This window comes from Oreochromis aureus, linkage group 3, assembly GCF_013358895.1.
Source record: "Oreochromis aureus strain Israel breed Guangdong linkage group 3, ZZ_aureus, whole genome shotgun sequence".
NCBI lineage: Eukaryota > Metazoa > Chordata > Actinopteri > Cichliformes > Cichlidae > Oreochromis > Oreochromis aureus.
Genome location: NC_052944.1, coordinates 58,220,138 through 58,243,424, shown reverse-complemented (window position 1 = coordinate 58,243,424; position 23,287 = coordinate 58,220,138). Strand labels below are relative to the sequence as shown.

General features: G+C 41.8%; 1 protein-coding gene across 1 annotated transcript in view; it reads left to right on the top strand.

Moving 5' to 3' along the window:
* LOC116311832 (deleted in malignant brain tumors 1 protein-like) overlaps positions 1-22,978 on the top strand; it is a 50,965-nt gene extending 27,987 nt beyond the window's left edge. The window contains 20 exon segments of the mRNA XM_039601263.1: positions 859-1,245; positions 1,383-1,817; positions 2,833-3,219; positions 3,358-3,789; positions 4,780-5,166; positions 5,305-5,736; positions 6,752-7,138; positions 7,277-7,708; positions 10,677-10,933; positions 11,155-11,311; positions 11,441-11,528; positions 11,600-11,662; positions 16,708-16,907; positions 17,039-17,170; positions 17,264-17,451; positions 18,845-18,996; positions 19,082-19,327; positions 19,410-19,572; positions 21,353-21,439; positions 21,877-22,978. Of these exon segments, the coding sequence (XP_039457197.1) occupies positions 859-1,245; positions 1,383-1,817; positions 2,833-3,219; positions 3,358-3,789; positions 4,780-5,166; positions 5,305-5,736; positions 6,752-7,138; positions 7,277-7,708; positions 10,677-10,933; positions 11,155-11,311; positions 11,441-11,528; positions 11,600-11,662; positions 16,708-16,907; positions 17,039-17,170; positions 17,264-17,451; positions 18,845-18,996; positions 19,082-19,327; positions 19,410-19,572; positions 21,353-21,439 (5,012 nt within the window). The 3' untranslated portion in view covers positions 21,877-22,978.
* Positions 22,979-23,287: the final 309 nt, after the last annotated feature.

Below are 23,287 nucleotides of genomic sequence, written 5' to 3'. Positions count from 1 at the left end.
AAACATCTCTTGGAGCCAAATCTTTTGGAACTGTGAACCCAACAGGAAGTCAATCATTTTCCCTTTAAAATCTAAATTTGGTAGAATTGAACCAACTCTTCTTTCAGCCCTTTTGATGGTAAATTGGGACGCGTCTCAGTTTTTGTTAAAGTGGGACAGCAACAAAATGCAATGTGTTTCCACAGCACTTGAAATTGTTCCAGCTCAAATATATATTATCCAACATGTACCATCTGTTACAAGCTCCATGAGAATCACATTCTGGAAAGCCCAACTAACAATATTTGGTCACAATCATACCTGGCAGAAGCAGAACTTCCGGATTAAGTGGTTAAATTTCATCCATTCTAGACTAGATTTTCATTGTGGGTTCCACAAATGATAAACAGCAGCATGAAACATAGTTAGTGGGTGCTCTGTGACCTCACCTACTGTCCACAGGAAGTGATTCTTTTTCACTGTGAGCAGCCAAATAATATCCGAGACTTCAAAAAGCCATGTGACTACATTAAATGCCTCGACTGCTGAACACTTGGGGCACACCAAAGTGTCAGGGTCCTGTCATCGCATTATGCAGAATTTATACTGATTGTATTTGAGATATCAGTTTGGAAACAAGACACACAATTTAACTCCCAAGGTTAATATTTCAAGGCTCGTTCACACCACATATTCGATCCCTGCATCTTTCAGTCTGCATGTCGAAGTGTTCTTGGCCAAGATTTTGAACCCAAATTGTCCCCAAAACATCCGTCAGTGTGTGTGATCATTAAAAAGTGTTTATAGCATAGAATAAAGCTATGTATAAATATCAGAGAAAGTTGCTTGAAATAAAGATTACTTCTTTTCATCCTTCAGAAACTCCCCAAAGTGTTGATCCTTGTTACAACTACACTGTGCTGAATGATGAATGGCGTTCAACAAACAACACAAATACTCAGGACCTACACTGTGATCAATCTATTAACTGGCAAGGCTGGTACCGCCTGTTTCTTGGGAGCTCTGATGCTCGTATTCCCGAGAGGTGTATAGACACAAACAGGTGTGGAACCCATGCTCCTCTGTGGATAACACAACCTCATCCCACACAGCCCGGTGAAACTGTAACTCGCACTGTGTGCAACAACTGGTCTGGCAGCTGCTGCTATTTTAGCTCACACACCATCCAAGTCAAACTCTGCCATGGAAACTACTACGTTTACAAACTTGAGAGGCCATCTGTGTGCCACCTTGCATACTGTGCAGGTATTGTTGCCCCCTAGTTACACTGTAACAAATTCATCCTTTTCATCTTCCTGTTCAATTTAACTCTTCATGAGAAAAATGCTCTCAGCATTAGTACAGTACTTTCACTTATTTATTTATGTATTGACTGTAAACAGAGGTGAACACAACCACATCTGCAGTTCCCTCAACCACACCTGCTCCAATACCACAGATCTCTACAGCCAATCAGGTCGGGTTAAATTCTACAACAGCAGTGAGCAACAGTGCAGCAGTGGAGGGGCACATCCGCCTGGTTAATGGAGGAAACAGCTCTTGCTCTGGCAGGGTGGAGCTCTTCCACAGTGGGCAGTGGGGGACGGTTTGCGATGATTCATGGGACCAGGTGGATGCTCAGGTGGTGTGTAGACAGCTGGGCTGTGGCAGGGTCGTCTCAGCACCACAAAATGCACAGTTTGGACAGGGCACCGGACCCATCTGGTTGGATGATGTCAGTTGCTCAGGCAGTGAGTCAAATCTCACTCAGTGCCAGCACTTAGGATTTGGATCTCACAACTGTGGACACTCTGAGGACGCTGGTGTCATCTGTGAAGGTAAATTTGTGCAGCTGCAGACACTGAAGTGCCACTGCGTGATTATTTGTCCAGGATGTTTAGCTGACAGGTTTGCAGTCAACAGCTATGATATTTTTTATTTATGCTACACTGTCTGACCCACAATCTCTTCTACATTGAAAATATTATTTAAAAAACATCTCTTGGAGCCAAATTTCTTGGAACCGTGAGCTCAACAGGAAGTCAATCATTTTCCCTTTAAAATCTAAATTTGGTATAAATGAACCAACTCTTCTTTCAGCCCTTTTTAATTGTAAATTGGGACGCGTCTCAGTTTTTGTTAAAGTTGGACAGCAACAAAATGCAATGTGTTTCCACAGCACTTGAAATTGTTCCAGCTCAAATATATATTATCCAACATGTACCAGCTTTTACAAGCTCCATGAGAATCACATTCTGGAAAGCCTAAGTAACAATATGTGGTCTCAGTCATACCTGCACCGGTAGAAACAGAACTTCCGGATTAGGTGGTTAAATTTCATCCATTCTAGAATAAATTTTCATTGTGGGTTCCGCAAATGACATACAGCAACATGAAAGATAGTGGGTGCTCTGTGACCTCACCTACTGTGCACAGGACGTGACTCTTTTGGCTGTGAGCAGCCAAATAATATCCGAGACTTCAAAAGCCATGTGACTGCATTAAATGCCTCGAGTGCTGAACAGTTGGGGCGCACCAAAGTGTCAGAGTCCTGTCATCGCATTAGGCAGAATTTATACTGATTGTATTTGAGATAACACTCTGGAAAGTAGACACACAATTTAACTCCCAAATTTAATATTTCAAGGCTCGTTCACACCTCATATTCGATCCCTGCATCCTTTAGTCTGCATGTCAAAGTTTTCTTGACCAAGATTTTGAACCCAAATTGTCCACAAAGCATCCATCAGTGTGTGTGATCACTAAAAAGTGTTTATAGCATAGAATAAAATGTTGTATGAAAATCAGTTAAAAAGTCTCTTGAAGTAAAGATGACTTCTTTTCATCCTTCAGGATATTCCCAAAGTGTCGATCCTTGTTACAACTACACTGTGCTGAATGATCAATGGCGTTCAACAAACAACACAAATACTCAGGACCTACACTGTGATCAATCTATTAACTGGCAAGGCTGGTACCGCCTGTTTCTGGGGAGCTCTGATGCTCGTATTCCCGAGAGGTGTATAGACACAAACAGGTGTGGAACCCATGCTCCTCTGTGGATAACACAACCTCATCCCACACAGCCCGGTGAAACTGTAAATCGCACTGTGTGCAACAACTGGTCTGGCAGCTGCTGCCAGTTTCCATCACACACCATCCAAGTCAAACTCTGCCATGGAAACTACTACGTTTACAAACTTGAGAGGCCATCTAATTGCCACCTTGCATACTGTGCAGGTATTGTTGCCCCCTAGTCACACTGTAACAAATTCATCCTTTTCATCTTCCTGTTCAATTCAACTCTACATGAGAAAAAATGCTCTGAGCATTAGTGCAGTACTTTCACTTATTTATTTATGTTTTGACTGTAAACAGAGGTGAACACAACCACATCTGCAGTTCCCTCAACCACACCTGCTCCAATACCACAGATCTCTACAGCCAATCAGGTTGGCTTCACTTCTACAACAGCAGTGAGCAACAGTGCAGCAGTGGAGGGGCACATCCGCCTGGTTGGAGGAAACAGCTCTTGCTCTGGCAGGGTGGAGATCTTCCACAGTGGGCAGTGGGGGACAGTGTGCGATGATTTATGGGACCAGGTGGATGCTCAGGTGGTGTGTCGACAGCTGGGCTGTGGCAGGGTCGTCTCAGCACCAGGAAGTGCGCAGTTTGGACAGGGCACCGGACCCATCTGGTTGGATGATGTCAGTTGCTCAGGCAGTGAATCAAATCTCACTCAGTGCCAGCACTTAGGATTTGGATCTCACAACTGTGCACACTCTGAGGACGCTGGTGTCATCTGTGAAGGTAAATTTGTGCGGCTGCATATAATGAAGTCCCACTGCTTGATTATTTGTCCAGGATGTTTAGCTGACAGGTTTGCAGTCAACAGCTTTGATATTTTGTATTTATGCTACACTGTCTGACCCACAATCTCTTCTACATTGAAAGTATTATTTAAAAAACATCTCTTGGAGCCAAATCTTTTGGAACCGTGAACTCAACAGGAAGTCAATCATTTTCCCTTTAAAATCTAAATTTGGTATAAATGAACCAACTCTTCTTTCAGCCCTTTTTGATTGTAAATTGGGACGCGTCTCAGTTTTTGTTAACGTCGGACAGCAACAAAAGGCAATGTGTTTCCACAGCACTTGAAATTGTTCCAGCTCAAATATATATTATCCAACATGTACCAGCTTTTACAAGCTCCATCAGAATCACATTCTGGAAATCCTAAGTAACAATAGGTGGTCTCAGTCATACCTGCTCCGGTAGAAACAGAACTTCCGGATTAGGTGGTTAAATTTCATCCTTTCCAGACTAAATTTTCATTGTGGGTTCCACAAATGATATACAGCAGCATGAAACATAGTTAGTGGGTGCTCTGTGACCTCACCTACTGTCCACAGGAAGTGATTATTTTTCACTGTGAGCAGCCAAATAATATCCATGACTTCAAAAAGCCATGTGACTACATTAAATGCCTCGACTGCTGAACACTCATCGCATTAGGCAGAATTTATACTGATTGTATTTGAGATATCAGTTTGGAAACAAGACACAAAATTTAACTCCCATGGTTAATATTTCAAGGCTTGTTCACACCTCATATTCGATCCCTGCATCCTTCAGTCTGCATGTCGAAGTGTTCTTGGCCAAGATTTTGAACCCAAATTGTCCCCAAAGCATCCATCAGTGTGTGTGATCATTAAAAAGTGTTTATAGCATAGAATAAAGCTATGTATAAATATCAGTGAAATTTGCTTGAAGTAAAGATGACTTCTTTTCATCCTTCAGGATATTCCCAAAGTGTCGATCCTTGTTACAACTACACTGTGCTGAATGATCAATGGCGTTCAACAAACAACACAAATACTCAGGACCTACACTGTGATCAATCTATTAACTGGCAAGGCTGGTACCGCCTGTTTCTGGGGAGCTCTGATGCTCGTATTCCCGAGAGGTGTATAGACACAAACAGGTGTGGAACCCATGCTCCTCTGTGGATAACACAACCTCATCCCACACAGCCCGGTGAAACTGTAAATCGCACTGTGTGCAACAACTGGTCTGGAAGCTGCTGCCAGTTTCCATCACACACCATCCAAGTCAAACTCTGCCATGGAAACTACTATGTTTACAAACTTGAGAGGCCATCTAATTGCCACCTTGCATACTGTGCAGGTATTGTTGCCCCCTAGTCACACTGTAACAAATTCATCCTTTTCATCTTCCTGTTCAATTCAACTCTACATGAGAAAAAATGCTCTGAGCATTAGTGCAGTACTTTCACTTATTTATTTATGTTTTGACTGTAAACAGAGGTGAACACAACCACATCTGCAGTTCCCTCAACCACACCTGCTCCAATACCACAGATCTCTACAGCCAATCAGGTCGCATTAAATTCTACAACAGCAGTGAGCAACAGTGCAGCAGTGGAGGGGCACATCTGCCTGGTTGGAGGAAACAACTCATGTTCTGGCAGGGTGGAGATCTTCCACAGTGGGCAGTGGGGGACGGTTTGCGATGATTCATGGGACCAGGTGGATGCTCAGGTGGTGTGTCGACAGCTGGGCTGTGGCAGGGTCGTCTCAGCACCAGGAAGTGCGCAGTTTGGACAGGGCACCGGACCCATCTGGTTGGATGATGTCAGTTGCTCAGGCAGTGAATCAAATCTCACTCAGTGCCAGCACTTAGGATTTGGATCTCACAACTGTGCACACTCTGAGGACGCTGGTGTCATCTGTGAAGGTAAATTTGTGCAGCTGCAGACACTGAAGTGCCACTGCGTGATTATTTGTCCAGGATGTTTAGCTGACAGGTTTGCAGTCAACAGCTATGATATTTTTTATTTATGCTACACTGTCTGACCCACAATCTCTTCTACATTGAAAATATTATTTAAAAAACATCTCTTGGAGCCAAATTTCTTGGAACCGTGAACTCAACAGGAAGTCAATCATTTTCCCTTTAAAATCTAAATTTGGTAGAAATGAACCAACTCTTCTTTCAGCCCTTTTTGATTGTAAATTGGGATGCGTCTCAGTTTTTGTTAAAGTTGGACAGCAACAAAATGCAATGTGTTTCCACAGCACTTGAAATTGTTCCAGCTCAAATATATATTATCCAACATGTACCAGCTTTTACAAGCTCCATGAGAATCACATTCTGGAAAGCCTAAGTAACAATATGTGGTCTCAGTCATACCTGCACCGGTAGAAACAGAACTTCCGGATTAGGTGGTTAAATTTCATCCATTCTAGAATAAATTTTCATTGTGGGTTCCGCAAATGACATACAGCAACATGAAAGATAGTGGGTGCTCTGTGACCTCACCTACTGTGCACAGGACGTGACTCTTTTTGGCTGTGAGCAGCCAAATAATATCCGAGACTTCAAAAAGCCATGTGACTGCATTAAATGCCTCGAGTGCTGAACAGTTGGGGCGCACCAAAGTGTCAGAGTCCTGTCATCGCATTAGGCAGAATTTATACTGATTGTATTTGAGATAACACTCTGGAAAGTAGACACACAATTTAACTCCCAAATTTAATATTTCAAGGCTCGTTCACACCTCATATTCGATCCCTGCATCCTTTAGTCTGCATGTCAAAGTTTTCTTGACCAAGATTTTGAACCCAAATTGTCCACAAAGCATCCATCAGTGTGTGTGATCACTAAAAAGTGTTTATAGCATAGAATAAAATGTTGTATAAATATCAGTGAAATTTGCTTGAAGTAAAGATGACTTCTTTTCATCCTTCAGGATATTCCCAAAGTGTCGATCCTTGTTACAACTACACTGTGCTGAATGATCAATGGCGTTCAACAAACAACACAAATACTCAGGACCTACACTGTGATCAATCTATTAACTGGCAAGGCTGGTACCGCCTGTTTCTTGGGAGCTCTGATGCTCGTATTCCCGAGAGGTGTATAGACACAAACAGGTGTGGAACCCATGCTCCTCTGTGGATAACACAACCTCATCCCACACAGCCCGGTGAAACTGTAAATCGCACTGTGTGCAACAACTGGTCTGGCAGCTGCTGCCAGTTTCCATCACACACCATCCAAGTCAAACTCTGCCATGGAAACTACTACGTTTACAAACTTGAGAGGCCATCTAATTGCCACCTTGCATACTGTGCAGGTATTGTTGCCCCCTAGTCACACTGTAACAAATTCATCCTTTTCATCTTCCTGTTCAATTCAACTCTACATGAGAAAAAATGCTCTGAGCATTAGTGCAGTACTTTCACTTATTTATTTATGTTTTGACTGTAAACAGAGGTGAACACAACCACATCTGCAGTTCCCTCAACCACACCTGCTCCAATACCACAGATCTCTACAGCCAATCAGGTTGGCTTCACTTCTACAACAGCAGTGAGCAACAGTGCAGCAGTGGAGGGGCACATCCGCCTGGTTGGAGGAAACAGCTCTTGCTCTGGCAGGGTGGAGATCTTCCACAGTGGGCAGTGGGGGACAGTGTGCGATGATTTATGGGACCAGGTGGATGCTCAGGTGGTGTGTCGACAGCTGGGCTGTGGCAGGGTCGTCTCAGCACCAGGAAGTGCGCAGTTTGGACAGGGCACCGGACCCATCTGGTTGGATGATGTCAGTTGCTCAGGCAGTGAATCAAATCTCACTCAGTGCCAGCACTTAGGATTTGGATCTCACAACTGTGGACACTCTGAGGACGCTGGTGTCATCTGTGAAGGTAAATTTGTGCAGCTGCAGACACTGAAGTGCCACTGCTTGATTGTCTGTGAAGGTTGTCAGTCATCCAGGTCATCGTAGTCAAAGGAGTTTGCAAAGAAAAGCGTCTGGACTTCTTTGAGTTGCTTGAAGACGTTTCACCTCTCATCCGAGAAGCTTCTTCAGTTCTAAGGTCAAATGGCCGAGAGTCCCACACACATGTAAAGGAAGCACTGAAGACATGTGGTTATCCTAACTGGGCGTTCATAAAGTCAGCAAAAAGGCACAGAAAAGAAGATCGGACACCAGCGAGGGAGGATAAGAAAGACAGACGCAACAACGTTGTCATCCCCTATGTAGCCGGTGTATCAGAGAAACTCAGGAGAGTTTTCTCCAAGCACGACATCCCAGTGTACTTCAGACCCAGCAACACACTCAGACACAAACTGGTTCACCCGAAAGACAAAACTCCAAAACACAGACTGAACAACGTGGTGTATGCTGTACAGTGCAGCGAGGAATGCCCAGACCTCTACATTGGAGAGACCAAACAGCCACTTCACAAGCGCATGGCACAACATAGAAGAGCCACCTCCACAGGACAAGACTCAGCAGTCCACCTGCATCTTAAGGATAAAGGACACTCTTTCAAGGATGCCAATGTTCACATATTGGACAGAGAGGACAGATGGTTTGAAAGAGGAGTGAAAGAGGCCATCTATGTCCACTATGAGCGACCATCTTTGAACAGAGGCGGTGGTTTACGACACCAACTGTCTGCCATCTATAATCCAGTTTTGAGTTCCCTCCCCAGACGCCTTAACGCCCACTCACATCCTGGGCCATCTGACCTCAGGAAATCACATGATAGGGTGGGGCCAGGTTTCACAATGAGCTCACCCGAAACCCTGGCTGATTAGGTCCCACACCCACTTTCACACCTTGGCGCATGTGATTAGAGGATCACCAGGGGGTCCTTTGTCCCTCTTTGGGGGGATACTCCCACTGGGTTTAAATCTGGGACTCTCGGCCATTTGACCTTAGAACTGAAGAAGCTTCTCGGATGAGAGGTGAAACGTCTTCAAGCAACTCAAAGAAGTCCAGACGCTTTTCTTTGCAAACTCCTTTGACCACTGCTTGATTATTTGTCCAGGATGTTTAGCTGACAGGTTTGCAGTCAACAGCTATGATATTTTTTATTTATGCTACACTGTCTGACCCACAATCTCTTCTACATTGAAAATATTATTTAAAAAACATCTCTTGGAGCCAAATTTCTTGGAACCCTAAACCCAAGAAGAAGTCAATCATTTTCCCTTTAAAATGCAAATTTGCAAGATTTTACACTCTTCAAAGGCTTTGCACTTGAACCAACTCTTCTTTCAGCCCTGCGTGATGGTAATTTCGGACGCTTTTCAGTTTTTGTTAAAGTGGGACAACACCAAAAGGCAATGTGTTTCCACAGCACTTGAAATTGTTCCAGCTCAAATATATATTATCCAACATGTACGATCTCTTACAAGCTCCATGAGAATCACATTCTGGAAAGCCCAACTAACAATATTTGGTCACAATCATACCTGGCAGAAGCAGAACTTCCGGATTAGGTGGTTAAATTTCATCCATTCTAGACTAGATTTTCATTGTGGGTTCCACAAATGATAAACAGCAGCATGAAACATAGTTAGTGGGTGCTCTGTGACCTCACCTACTGTCCACAGGAAGTGATTCTTTTTCACTGTGAGCAGCCAAATAATATCCGAGACTTCAAAAAGCCATGTGACTACATTAAATGCCTCGACTGCTGAACACTTGGGGCACACCAAAGTGTCAGGGTCCTGTCATCGCATTAGGCAGAATTTATACTGATTAATAGAGTCGTCTCTATTTTTTGAGGCGACTGAGGTCCTTCAACATCTGCCAGAAAATGCTCAGGATTTTCTATGAATTTGTTGTGGCCAGTGTGATCCTCTATGCTGTTGCATGCTAGGGGAGCAGGCTGAAGGTCGCAGATGCCAACAGACTCGATAAACTGATTCGTAAGGCCAGTAATGTTGTGGGGATGGAGCTGGACTCCCTCAAGGTGGTGTCGGAGAGGCGGATGCTGTCCAAGATAAAGATAATATTGGATAACACCTCCCACCCACTCCATGACATGCTGGTCAGTCACAGGAGCGCGTTCAGTGAGAGACTGAGAGTACTGAAAAGCACCACTGAACGTCACAGGAAATCATTCTGCCTGTGGCCATCTCCCTGTACAACTCATCCACTTAACACGCTGTTTACTGCAACAGCTACACCCTTTTTGCACATGTTCTTTTTCAGCTATTTATTAATAGTGACTTTTATGTATATATATCCCTGTATATATTGTGCTATTCTTAGTTAGTGTATTGTCTGTCTCTGTTAATGGTTGTTTATAATGGAGCACTGTAACGAAAAATAATTTCCCCTGGGGATCAATAAAGTATTCTGATTCTGATTTGAGATATCACTTTGGAAACAAGACACACAAACACGGCGAAATAGGTCACAGACCCATCCCCTGACACTCAGTCCCCAGTTCCATCAACTGTCTGTGAGGATCAGTCTTTCCTAATACTTTCCACTCTTGTAAACAGTAAACAACACAACACAAAAGTACCCAAACAGGTCTCCTTCATAGTCACACTTTCTGGAAAAGATAATGTAAATCATGTGCTGAAATATGTTAAAAGTTACTTAATATTTTTCTAACTGCTGTAATTCCTTAATTAAATACATGTATTACAAGGAACCCTAAAGAAAACTCAAAGAAATTCCAAGAGACCATTACATTCCGGAGGTTGTATCAGTCCATACTGAAAGTGTGACCATAGTTTAATGTTCGTGTATCCATCTCTTGAACTTGTCATCATATCTGTTTAGACTGTGCAAGAAGTTCCAAACTTTCAAAATTCAGAGGACTTGTAGAGCTGATACTAAGACGTCCTTTCCTTTTTATTTTTAAGAATCTCTACCTGTGGTGTCCAGTGTGGTGGACTCGATCTGCACTGCGACCGGCCCCACTATCATTGACGTCCATGGTCAGATTAACTCCATCCAGGATCGGTGTGCGTACTCTCTGTTCTCGACTCCGTCACTCCCAGACCTCCATGTTCTGGGGAACTTCAGGGACCGGCGTCGTAAAGATGTGAGCTTTTTGGACAGTGTGACGCTGCGTGTGGACGGGCGTTACATTCACCTGGATCAAGGTGGGAGAGTTCAGGTAAGCGACCTACAGCCACAGTTCATGTGTCAGAGTGGAGTCTGATCCAAAGTCCTCCCTCATCCTCTGCTGTGTCTCCTCTCATCTTTCTTCTCAGGGCTGTTAGAAGCAGTTCTTTCAGAGCTGCTGAACTCAGTGGTTGTTGCTGTGAAATCAGCCTGTTTGTGTGTTTGACATGTTTCACTCAGTGTTTCCTCCACTTTGTCTCTGCTGTGATGCAGCTGGATGACTCCACGCTGACCCTCAGCAGCTCACCTCAGCTGGTTCACGGTGTGCAGCTCTCTAAGGACCAAACTGGAGTCACTGCAAAGTTGTCGCTCTCCAACCTCAACATCTCTGTCTTCTTTGATGGCTACACCGCACAGATCCACTTAGAAGGTACAGAAGTTAAAAAGTTTAATTCATGCAACATAAACTGTAAACTGTGCTGTTATTTATTGGCCTGCTGTGTTCGTCCAGTTTGAATATTGATGCTGATCTGACTCATTCTGTCCTGATCCTCTGCAGGACCTTCTGGTTCATCTGTGGAGGGTCTGTGTGGAAACTCCAGCAGGTCTCTGAGTGACCTGAGGCTCTCTGAGTACAGCTCCACCAGGTAAGACCTCATCACAAGCTCACAGTCCCTTGTGTGAATGAGCCTGAACTTTGTTGTTTGTCGCCCTCTAGCTGTGAGATCCAGTACAGTGAGCCTGCTGACAGCACGATCGACTGCACCAGTGTAACTGAACGGTGAGCAGACTGATCCACACAGCACGAAGCATGTGCTGTATTGTTGGATCCATAACGTTTGGGGCAATTACCTTGTCTACTTCTTTAGAAGTTTGTCTCTCCAGACCACCAAATTAAAAGCCAAAATTAAGACTTGACTTAAGTGCAGATTTTCAGCATTAAGCAAAGGTGTTCAGCAAGTCTTGTATTAACTGTTTACGAATTACAGATATATACACAGTTTGATGTTTTCACAGGCTCAGAAATAATTGGTTCCACTGGAAGGCATTCATGCCCATGCTATAACACTGTCTCCACCATCTGTGACAGATAATTTGTACTTCAGACTATGAACTATTTCTCTCCTCCATACTTCATCATTCTGCTACTAAAGTCTAAATCAGCCTTCTTGTTCATGATTGTAACCCTTAGTTTGCCCCTTGTTATGAAACCGATTTTGGCAATGTTATGGTTACCTTAACAGAAGTGTTCTTGACTAGGTTAGGTACCTGCTATTATCAGGCACTGAGTAGATGTACACAACCATTTAAAAGTTTTAGAACACCCCACTTTTTCCATTTTTTGTTGAAAATTGTGCAGTTTAATGTCTCATTGCACTCTGAAATGAAAGCATAGTACAAATAAGCAATTGTAGTGAAAAAGAAATCATAGAATCAATTTATAGACCAAAATGTATTCTAATCTTTTCACTCATCACAGTAGCCACCTTTGGCAGATATATAACAGCTGAAAACACCAATGGCATTCTTTTTATAATAGAAATCAAATATTATTCAAAAGTTATTCCTATATCTGTTGCATAAGTTCCCGTACATGTTGCATAGGTTGCTCTGCTTTGACTCTTCTGTCCAGTTCATCCCAAACCAGCTCAATGGGGTTTAAGTCTGGAGACTGTCTTGGCCACTTCATGATTTCAACCTTACCATCCTGTTCTTTTTCCTGAGGTAGTTCTGGCATACCTTGGACTTATGTTTTGGGTCATTATCTTGCTGTATAATGAACCCCTGACCAACTAGGTCCACAGGGTTCAGTGCTAGGACCAATTCTGTTTACATGATACATGCTTCCTCTAGGCAGTATCATTCGAAGGCATAGTATACATTTTCACTGCTATGCAGATGACACCCAGCTCTATCCATGAAGCCAGGTAACACACATCAATTAGTTAAACTGCAGGAATGTCTTAAAGACATAAAGACCTGGATGGCCGCTAACTTTCTGCTTCTTAACTCAGATCAAACTGAGGTTATTGTACTCGGCCCTGAAAATCTTAGAAATATGGTATCTAACCAGATTCTTACTCTGGATGGCATTACCTCGGCCTCCAGTAACACTGTGAGGAACCTTGGAGTCATTTTTTGACCAGGATATGTCCTTCAACGCACATATTGAAGGACATATGCTAAAGCATATAGTCAGGGCTGGATCAGGTGACCCTGAATCCTCCCTTAGTTGTGCTGCAATAGGTGTAGGCTGCTGGGGGATTCCCATTATGCATTGAGTTTTTCCTTTCCAGTCACTTTTCTCACCCAACATGTGTTAATAGACCTCTCTGCATTGAATCATATCCATTATTAATCTCTGTCTCTCTTCCACAGCATGTCTTTATCCTGTTTTCCTTCTCTCACCCCAACCAGTTGCAGCAGATAGCCGCCCCTCCCTGAGCCTGGTTCTGCCGGAGGTTTCTTCCTGTTAAAAGGGAGTTTATCCTTCCCACTGTTGCCAAAGTGCTTGCTCATACGGGGTCATCAAGGGTTTGTGATCGACGTACGCGGTAAAGCTACAACCCTTGAGAAAAAACGAAAATGCCGAGTCACGAGGTGTAGGGCCAGACACTCCCTGTTGAAAACACTGTATTAACTGTCCCTGAGCGTACCACTGAAAAAGGCGTGCATGTGGTACAGGGCCGTGCAGAGATGTTTAAAGGGGCGGGTGCTTAAAGTTAAAAAGGGGCACATTGAACCAGGCTGAATAACAACAACACACATTCATCAAGAATCTAATATGGGATTGCATCATACTTTATCACTGTTGTGAGGTGGCGACAAGGCAAAACAACCGTAGCCTATGTTTTACCTGATGGGTACAATGTTGCTGTTGAGGGGTTTCTGCTGCTCCTGCTGCTGATAGTGCTGGAGGGCAGGGCTGTGTTGATCTGAGACTGTAGACATTAAAAAGTCCATAGGAGAGATGGTAGCTGATTAAACAAGTGTCATGAGATAATAACACAATGCAAAGATTGGTGACAGCTCTTGGAACCATAAGGCAACAAAAAACTGTGAGAAATAAACTAGGCTGTGCCTAAATGCTAAAACTGAAGATATTAGATAGTGTTCCCTCCCTGCACCATTAACAAATGGTTCAGCCCATAGTAGCAAGCCATGCTTATGATTGTGCCAGAGCACATTTTGAACAACACCATGGGAATTTCGGATTTTACACAGGTGGTTGGATGTTACACTCTGGAAATGGAAGGAAGGTGAGTGTTATTAACCCTCTGTGGTCCACGGACACGCTGCACCTCCAAATCACATGACTATGTTAAGCTGACATAGCAAAAAAGCTGCAGCCACGCTGAGTCTCTATTTCAGCCCACATTGAAATTTCGGACTTCAAAGTTTTTACATTTTAATTACAGGCCAGTAAATCCAGAGTCATGATAATATATATAAGCCACGCTTTTTACTAAATACTGTCGTCACGTTTTTGTGTGTGTGTGTGGGTTTTAAGCATTTTTCTAAGGAAAACAGTAAAGAAAGGAAAAAAAGCCACCTCTTTCCTATCGGTGGAAAAATGCACCATGTCGACCAATTAACAAAAAATATCAGCATGTGGGATTTGGATGTTTAGGAAGAGGGAAAAGTTTTGGGAGTGACGGTAACGGCAGCGAGACAGAGCGAGCAAGTGAGAGAGAGAGAGAGAGAGAGAGAGAGAGAGAGAGAGTTTTTAGATGTGGGAGATTTGTGACGTTTAGTGTGGAGTGTTTACTTAGTGTGTTGTGTTGTCTTGTGTAGCTGTTCTGTTGTGTAGTCGTTTTGTTTTGTGTGTCAGTGAGGGCACTAATGAATGTCACAAAGGCACATTTGTAAACACTGTCACTAAGTAGAAAACCAGCGGAGTGATACACCTCCTGTTGTCAGGCCTGCAGGTTTGTCCCTGTGCTGTTCTCCTCTGTCTTTTGGTGGACAAACTTTAGTTTTTTTATTGGCACACATCATTTGTGGGGCATCTTATTGCAACACCTGATTGTTCTCTCATTTTAGTTTTAGTAATATTTTTAAATGGTTGTTGAAAATGAAAAAAAAAACCAGCAGGTGTATTGGCTGCATTTTTAGATAAATAGTTGTATATGTTTACAAAATGTACAATTTATATTTGCATTTCAAGTTATAAAAATTTACTCAACATGTCTGTGGTTTTTTTTACAGTAAAAAAATACTACTAGGATTTTAAGTTCTTTGTGTGATTTCAGATCAGTAATAGTACTATTAATAGTAATAGTAGTACTAATGCAGTATGTCAGTGAAAAAAACAACTAAATTCAGTTGAGCTGAAAAGAATGATACCAAACAAGGCAAAGGGGAAAAAATAAAATGAAACAATTTGAGGGTGAAATACAAACGTAAACTCAAAAGGAGTCAAAAATGTCCGGTTGTATTTCAGACCTCAGTGGGTTAATCCAACAAATCATGAAAAATTAGGTTTAAATTTTTGTCCATGACAGTGCAGATTTCTGACATTTTGTGTAATTTAAGCTGTAACAATGTGATTGTTTTCTAACAAAAAACAGTGAAACTTAAGTTAGACTTGTGTTTGTAAATGAACCGCCCCATGTTGTGTAGCTTTCTGGATTTTATACTTATTGGGCTACATATTTATTTATTATACAGGCTATACAGTACATAACATCAAAACTTACATGTTTTATGTAACTAAAGTGTGTAATTATGTGGGCTATAGACAATAATTAAGTTATAGACTATAACGTGTATACTTACTGCATTTGAATCATTTTAACCATATGTAACCACCTGCATATGTGTTTGGAAAAAAAAAAGCCTTGATTTTGCCACCCCATTTGATTTCTTTGCCACCCTCATGCCACCCTAAGAAAATTTCTCTAGATCCGCCCCTGTCCAAACACAAATGTTGGAAAGCATGCCCGGAGGTCAATAAAGTAGCCCGTACCAGGGGCTCAGCAGCCCGAGTAAATGAGATATGAGATCTAATCAATAAGATGAAAGAAAAAGACCTCAGAGAGGTTTTATGGATGTGATGAAGGAGGACACGCAGAATGCTGAAAAAGGAGGAGGAGAGGACAGGGCGACATGGTGGCAGATGATCCACTATGGCGAACCCCTAAAGTGAAAAGCCAAAATTTAATGTAATTCTTGTGTCAAGTCCCTTAACCCTTTAAAGCCAGTCGGAGCGGGCACGCTCCGTTTTGCGTAACTATTTTTAAATCCCGGTAGCATTGCAACCACGTAAGCTAGCGCAATAATTCTTTTTGCATATGAAACTGGAGTTTTGAGGGATAAGCCTCTTAAATTTCTCTAACTAGAAATATATGTTAAAAAACAAAAACGATTTTCAATTTTTTTGTAGTTTATTGCACTTTTTTGCAATTTATGTAATTAATATACACTTAATGCATACATATTATTAAAATTTGGGCTATAATGGTTGTATTGATGTATAGCAACTTGAAATGCTCCCAAAAGTGGCACTACAGCATGTAAAAATATAATATAAGCTCTGGTGGATTTGGTTCTTTGGTAGGTCTTAAAGGGTTAAATGAAAGCTAAAACTGCAGTTCAGTCAGATCTTTATGTATTTACATGATTTTATTTAACAGCCATTCTGGTGGTGTACAAACAAAATTACAAAATAATTACAGACTTAACTAGATTTTGATCTGCCATGAATTACCATTAGATGAGCACAAATGCAAGATAGGTAGTGTGTGATAATTAGCTGTATTTACAAAACTGATTATGGATGATCATTTTATTGTCTTCAATTTTGTTTTTCCATCTGTGGTACAGCTGTAATCTCCTGAAGGAGGCGCCCTTCTCCTCCTGTAACAGTGACATTGACCCAAAGCCCTACATAACCGCCTGCACCGACACTTTGTGTAAATATCCTGCAGTGGACGGACTCAACTGTCAGTTCCTGAAGGCCTACGCCAGAGCCTGCAGTCTACACAACCACACTCTGGATGGCTGGACATCAAAGACCAGCTGCTGTAAGACCTTAATAAGACCTTAATAAGACCTTAATAAGACCTTAATAAGCTCTCCTTTGTTAAAGACCTGAACTGTGGATTTTTAGAGCTCACATGTTTTCAGGATAATACATCAGTGTGTTCCTCTGTAGCCTCTGAGGCCTTCTGTCAGGACAGGACCTGCAGCGATCACGAGTTCTGTGGTGAGAAGACGGTCGGTGGTGACACTCGCTGCTTCTGTCGGGCCATTTTTGCCTCCAAGTACCAAGAAAACAACTCTTTGGGTACGACAGCTGTGACATCATCATGACAACAGGGCTGAATAATGGAGGAAAACTTCTAACTGTGATTTTTCTGACTGATATTGTGACGTTCAGGTGATCCAACAGTCTGCAAGCAGAACTCTGCTTCAGTCAGTCTGGTCGGTTGTCTCCTGGAGGACAAAGGCATCAACTACTCTGCCTTACACCTCAACGACCCGACCTGCAGGGGTCAGGTGGACGAGCTCTCCCACATGGTCACCTTCAGCTTCAACAGCAGCAACAGCTGTGGGACGGTGGTCACGGTGAGTTTCATCTCCTCCTCTTTACCTTCTACAAGCAGCCAAACATCTTCCAGCATCTGCTGAGCTTCTCCTGCTCTGCTCTGTTTTGGGATCTTTCTGTGGCTTCAGCTTCACCTCTGACCTCTCTGGCTTCTCATCATGTTGACGATCTGTGTAGTTCATACACAGAAGCATCCAAGTACGAGTTTCATTTAGTACAGGGAGAAACTCTCTAATGTTTGTTTCTCTGTTTGGAGAATGGTATATCATTCAACTTTAACCCTTTAAAACTGGTCTGAGCGACACGCTTCATTTTGCGTAACTATTTTTAAATCCCTGTAGAACTGGAACTATGTAAGCTAGTGCAATTTTTTTTTGCATATGAAACCGGAGGAGTTGTACTTACATCTTATGCCATCAGCTTGTCCTAGGTCACGGTTTCCTTCCACATATAACTTTGCAAAAATTGCATAAAAACCACTTGCAGCAACAAAAACATACTATTCCAGAAACATGCTTTGCCGATCCGATCAGCTGTTCGTAACACTTCCTACGTTGGAATAGACGTCAGCACGAACTATCGCATGTCCGCCATTACCTGCCCGAAACCGGAAGTGACGTCATTTTCCTCGGAAATGTAGTTTTTTAACTTCAGGGCCTTATAAGCCTATACTGGTGTTTTTAAAAGTTATGTTTGACTTTGTGTCTATCGTTTCTGGGATGCTTACAACTCAAATTGCACTGCTGGAAATAGTTTATTTTGATGCATATGCTGTTTTTTGCAAATTTGCATTATTATATTTATTTTCGTTTTTCCTGCAGTATATAAAAATTGGTGTATTTCCAAAATAAAACTATGAAAACACTCAAAATAAATTTCTCGTGGTTGGAAACTATTTTGTGCAACTTTATTTACAATTTTGAGGGATAAGCCTCTTAAATTTCTCTAACTAGAAATATATGTTAAAAAACAAAAACGATTTTCAATTTTTTTGTAGTTTATTGCACTTTTTTTGCAATTTATATAATTACTATATAGTTAATGCATACATATTATTAAAATTTGGGCTATAATGGTTGTATTGATGTATAGCAACTTGAAATGCTCCCAAAAATGGCACTACAGCATGTAAAAATATAATATAAGCTCTGGCGGACTTGGTTCTATGGTAGGTCTTAAAGGGTTAATTTAACACTTATATCAGCAGATATAAGTACCAGGTCAGAAATAAAAGTTGGATTGGTAGATTCCTGTTTCTTTATATTGAACGAGTAATCATAATAGCTAGTAAGTTGTTGAAACAGAATAGAACTCAGTTGATTGCTGATGCCCAGCAGTAAAAAATTATACACTCTATAACTTTAAAATGAACAGATTTGTTTAGTGACAACATCTGACTGTGTGGCTTCACAGACCAACAACAGTCAAATCATCTATAAAAACATCATCATGACCCAGAACAGCTCCTCTGACATCATCACTCGTCACGACCAAATCTACATCGACTTCTCCTGCGTCCAAACTCAGCCGGACATCAAGACTGCCACCTTCAGGATCAGACACAGGTGTGTGGTTGAATTTCTTTAAGATGTGAAGCTTCTCATGAGGTTTGTGAGTCAGAGAAAGCTGAAGTGTGTTTGTATCCTGCAGCTCTGTGATCCAGCACATCACATCTGGAGTTTGGGATTACACTCTGACCATGAACACCTTCACCGATGCCGGTCGCACACAAGCTGTGGACTCCAGCACTGAAGTGCAGCTGGACCAGAAGATCTGGGTGGAGCTGAAGACTGACGGGCTGGATGGAAATATGGTTGTCATAGTGACTGACTCCTGCTGGGCCACAGACCAGCCATCACCCGACAGCACTCCGAGATACGACCTGATCATAAACGGGTGAGACAGACTCAGAGAGTCATGTGGTTTTGATCTCTCTCATGGACTCCTGAACAAAGTGTGTTTTCCTGTCTGTGAGCAGCTGTGCCAACCCTGCTGACCAGACTGTGCAGGTGGGAGCAAACGGACTGGGAGCCTCCAGCTACTTCTCCTTCAACATGTTCGAGTTCACCGGGGGCTCTGGTGAAGTCTTCCTGCACTGCAAACTCCACCTGTGTCCCAAACAGGAGAACAGCTGCCTCCCGGTACAGCATTCTGCCAACACACTACACTCATACTCAGCAGCATGTGTTAAGCTCTATAAAAAAAACACCAAATCTGCATCTCAAAGTTTTATTATTGCTACCCAAATTTTATCATGCCCTTAATTTTGCATGCACCTACTCCTACATTACTTAATTTTAAAGATGTATTGATATTGCATACACCCACAGGGTGAATTCAAGCTCTAAAATTCTTCCACGGCATAGATGTTTGCATCACGTACTGAGGAGTGATAACCCAAATGCAGCCTCATTAGCAGAGATGGACAGTAACCTGTTACTGTATTCCGATTACCTTTTTCAAGTAACGAGTAGAGTAATGGATTACCATTGCAAAAAAAGTAATTAGATTACTGTTACTTTCTTGTAAGCATGCTGCGTTACTGTGTTACTAAACCATGATTGTGTTGGTGAGAGTGTCTCATGACAATGACATACGAGTGTGCGACACACGTGGCAGCAACAGAAGTGTACAGATCAACAATGGATAATATGGAGTGTGGGAGAGAGTACGACCATGCAGTATTTAAAGCTTGGAAGTACTGTCGTTACTTTGAGTTTGACTCCGTAAAAAGTGTCAAAAACATTAGAGTCCACTGTACAGTCAGTGTGGGACGAAAACGCCTATCTACAGCAAAAAATTAAACTTCAAATCTGAGCAAGTACCTAGCACACTGCCACGGGAATGTGGAATTCACAGAGAAACCCCCGGATTCCTCCACTGACATGAGCGCTGCAGCATCGGGCAAACCTCCGCCTGTCCCACTCCTGCTAAACAGGTGAAAATAGATTTAACCTCCTAATACCCAAACTCTTTCATGGCATGCATTTTTAACTTCTCTTTGCTATTTGGGCTGATTAGGACCTGATGAATGTAAAAACAAAGCATTACATGATTTATTTATTTTTTACCTGATTTTTGTTTCTGAGAAAAATAAGATCCACATTTGAGGTCATTCGCTTAAAATTTTGATAGAATAGTGGCAGTATAATGTCCTCAGAAGTGGATATCTGGACATTGTAGAGCAAATTTTAGTAGTTTGGTCTAGAAAACCCAAAATGTGATGTCCAGATGTCTAGACGCCAGGTCCTAGGAGGTTAAGAGCGACAGGCAATAAAGGAAAGAGGAAATGGGTGGAGAAAGGGGAAGAGCTGAAATTAATTAATCCAAAATGATACAAACAAAGCAAATCTAGTACAAAACATTGGACTCTGGGAATTACAAAGTAAAATAGAAAGTAAGTCTGCTGAAAAAAAAAACTTTTAACACAGAGACAGGGGCTTGACAAAATGAAAACATAGAACACGACTTATCAGGAGACCAAATGACAATCCTGAGCTCAGAATGCTGAAAGACTAAAAATAACAAAACCTGGCCCACAATAGTACTAACTAAAGCCTTAAGAGAACAATGAAAAGCAAACTAAAAACTCTTTATGAAAGTCAGAAAACTCAAAATTCCCGGACAGAAACACACAGGCCATGACCCTTTAAATGTATTATTTCACAGCTGAACTAGACTGTGTCTTAATTTGCTTTACCACCCTCATGTATAATTAGGTTTAGCCCTCATGTCTTTGTTAAACATTCTTTTTATTTATTCTTGATGCTCTTTTATGAAAACAGAATAAAACATTAAACTGGTCCAATTAAGGGATTCTGACACAAAAGCTATAATGTTTGTTCTCAGCAGATTCAGTCCTGAGTGAAAGGATCAGTGTTGATCTTCTAAAGTCTGGACTTTGTCTCTCTTTGTCTTTAGACTTGTCCTGGAGCTGCTCGCATACGCAGATCTGCCAGGTCCAAATATGAAGGTGAAGCCTTCATCAGCATGGCCTGGACTCATTAGGTGAGACACAGTCTGCTGTTTTAGATCATCATTCTGATACCTCTGCTGATAGTTAGTGATGTTTATTAGCAAAATGATTCAGACAATAAATTTTACAAACACACGTCAAACCGCACCAATGGTGGTTGCAAGGAAAACTACAGCAATATTACTTATTCTATCTGAACTGTGACTGAGTTAAAGCAAATCATTTTTTTTTTTAATTATGCCCACTATACACTTGCCATCTGATGAGTTATGGCAATCTAAGACAGAGAAATGTCCTGGTTGGTTGTCTCTAGCCCGACAGTCCAGGATCAGAGCGAAGGTCCATCTCAAAGGCAGATGATGAGCAGATAAGAGGGAGAAGTGGGAAATGACTGGCTCAAAAGAAACCAAAGGCATATGATAGAGAGGATGGATGGTTGTTCAGCAGTCACACTGGTTTATCTTCTCAGGTGGTTTCCACAGTGACTCGGACTGACTGACAGGCTGCCAACCTCCACAATGATCCCTGCCTCTGGCCCTGATCTGGATCCTGGATGTGTAAAAGACTGAGCTCTCTTCTGGCTGCTGTGAGGAATGTGTGAACTCCAACAGCTGGAAAAAGCAGCTGTTTTAGTGGACAGGGCCGAATTGTCATCTGATCAGGTGTAGATGATTCTATGCCTGATATTTACCGTTTTATTAGTAACTTGGTGAAGGGAAGTGTGTTTTTTGATATATAACCAAAAGAATATATTTGTGTTATTAACACTCCTCAAACATCTAAAAGCAAAGCTGGTTGCAATTCAGGACACCTGTAGGTTGTCAAATGTATAAGAGTCAAGACTAACGACTTGTTTGACTTGTGAGTTCCTAAATACACAAATCTTTGTTCACAGGTCCCACATATCCATAAGCAGTAATGCTTTCAACAAACGAAGTATTTTTACTTCTCAAGTTGTCTTAGTTGAATTTTTTTATTCATTTGACAGGAAAATATGAGGATGGGAGTAGAGTTCAAGAAATCATATGGTTTGGGGGCTTAATAGGTAATTGAAAATTGATTATTCACCAGGGTGAATCATTGAAATTGTATAAAAAGTATATAAGTATAATTTATTTTCTCATTCTTGGTTTTCCAGCTGTCTTTTTTTTTTTAAATTTGATTGAGTTGAGTTCTTATTTTTGCCTTTGAGTAGTCATTAAAGTAATCTAAATATGAGTGGATGCAAGAGGATACAAAGGTGTGAGCTTCTCTAAAATTCTGATTTGGTGATCAAACATATCACTGGACAGAGCACAAAGATTTACAGATGCATATAAGTATATAAGTAAAGACCATAAATAAAACCACTATGTGACAGCATACAAACCCAACATCAACACCCACGATTTACCTGAGCCTGAAACCACAGCGCAGAGTTAAAGTTAAAATGCTTTATTTTGTAACTGGTTTTAGAGGCCGCACTGAGAATTATTGCTGCATTCACATTTTTTGTTGTTGTTTTTGTTGTTGTTGTTTAACTGTTTGTATGAAAGACAAAAAAGAAAATAAATGGTGAGGGTAAAAAAGAAGCTTCAAGTATTCTTCGATAATTTCAACTTTCTGGCTAAGTAACTATTCAGCCTGAACTCTAGTAACTGCTGTTTTAACAACGATTTTCCATATGACACGTGACTCTATTCACACTGAGCATAACATAGGTTTATGCAGGCTTCAAAGTCAAGCTCACGCCACAGTCCCAACAGATCAGTTCAAGGATGACGCGAAGGCATAGACCAGGGGTAGGGAACGTTAGTCCTCGAGAGCCAGTGTCCTGCAGGTTTTAGATCTCACCCTGGGTCAGCACACCTGAGTCAAATGATTGGGTCATTACCAGGCCT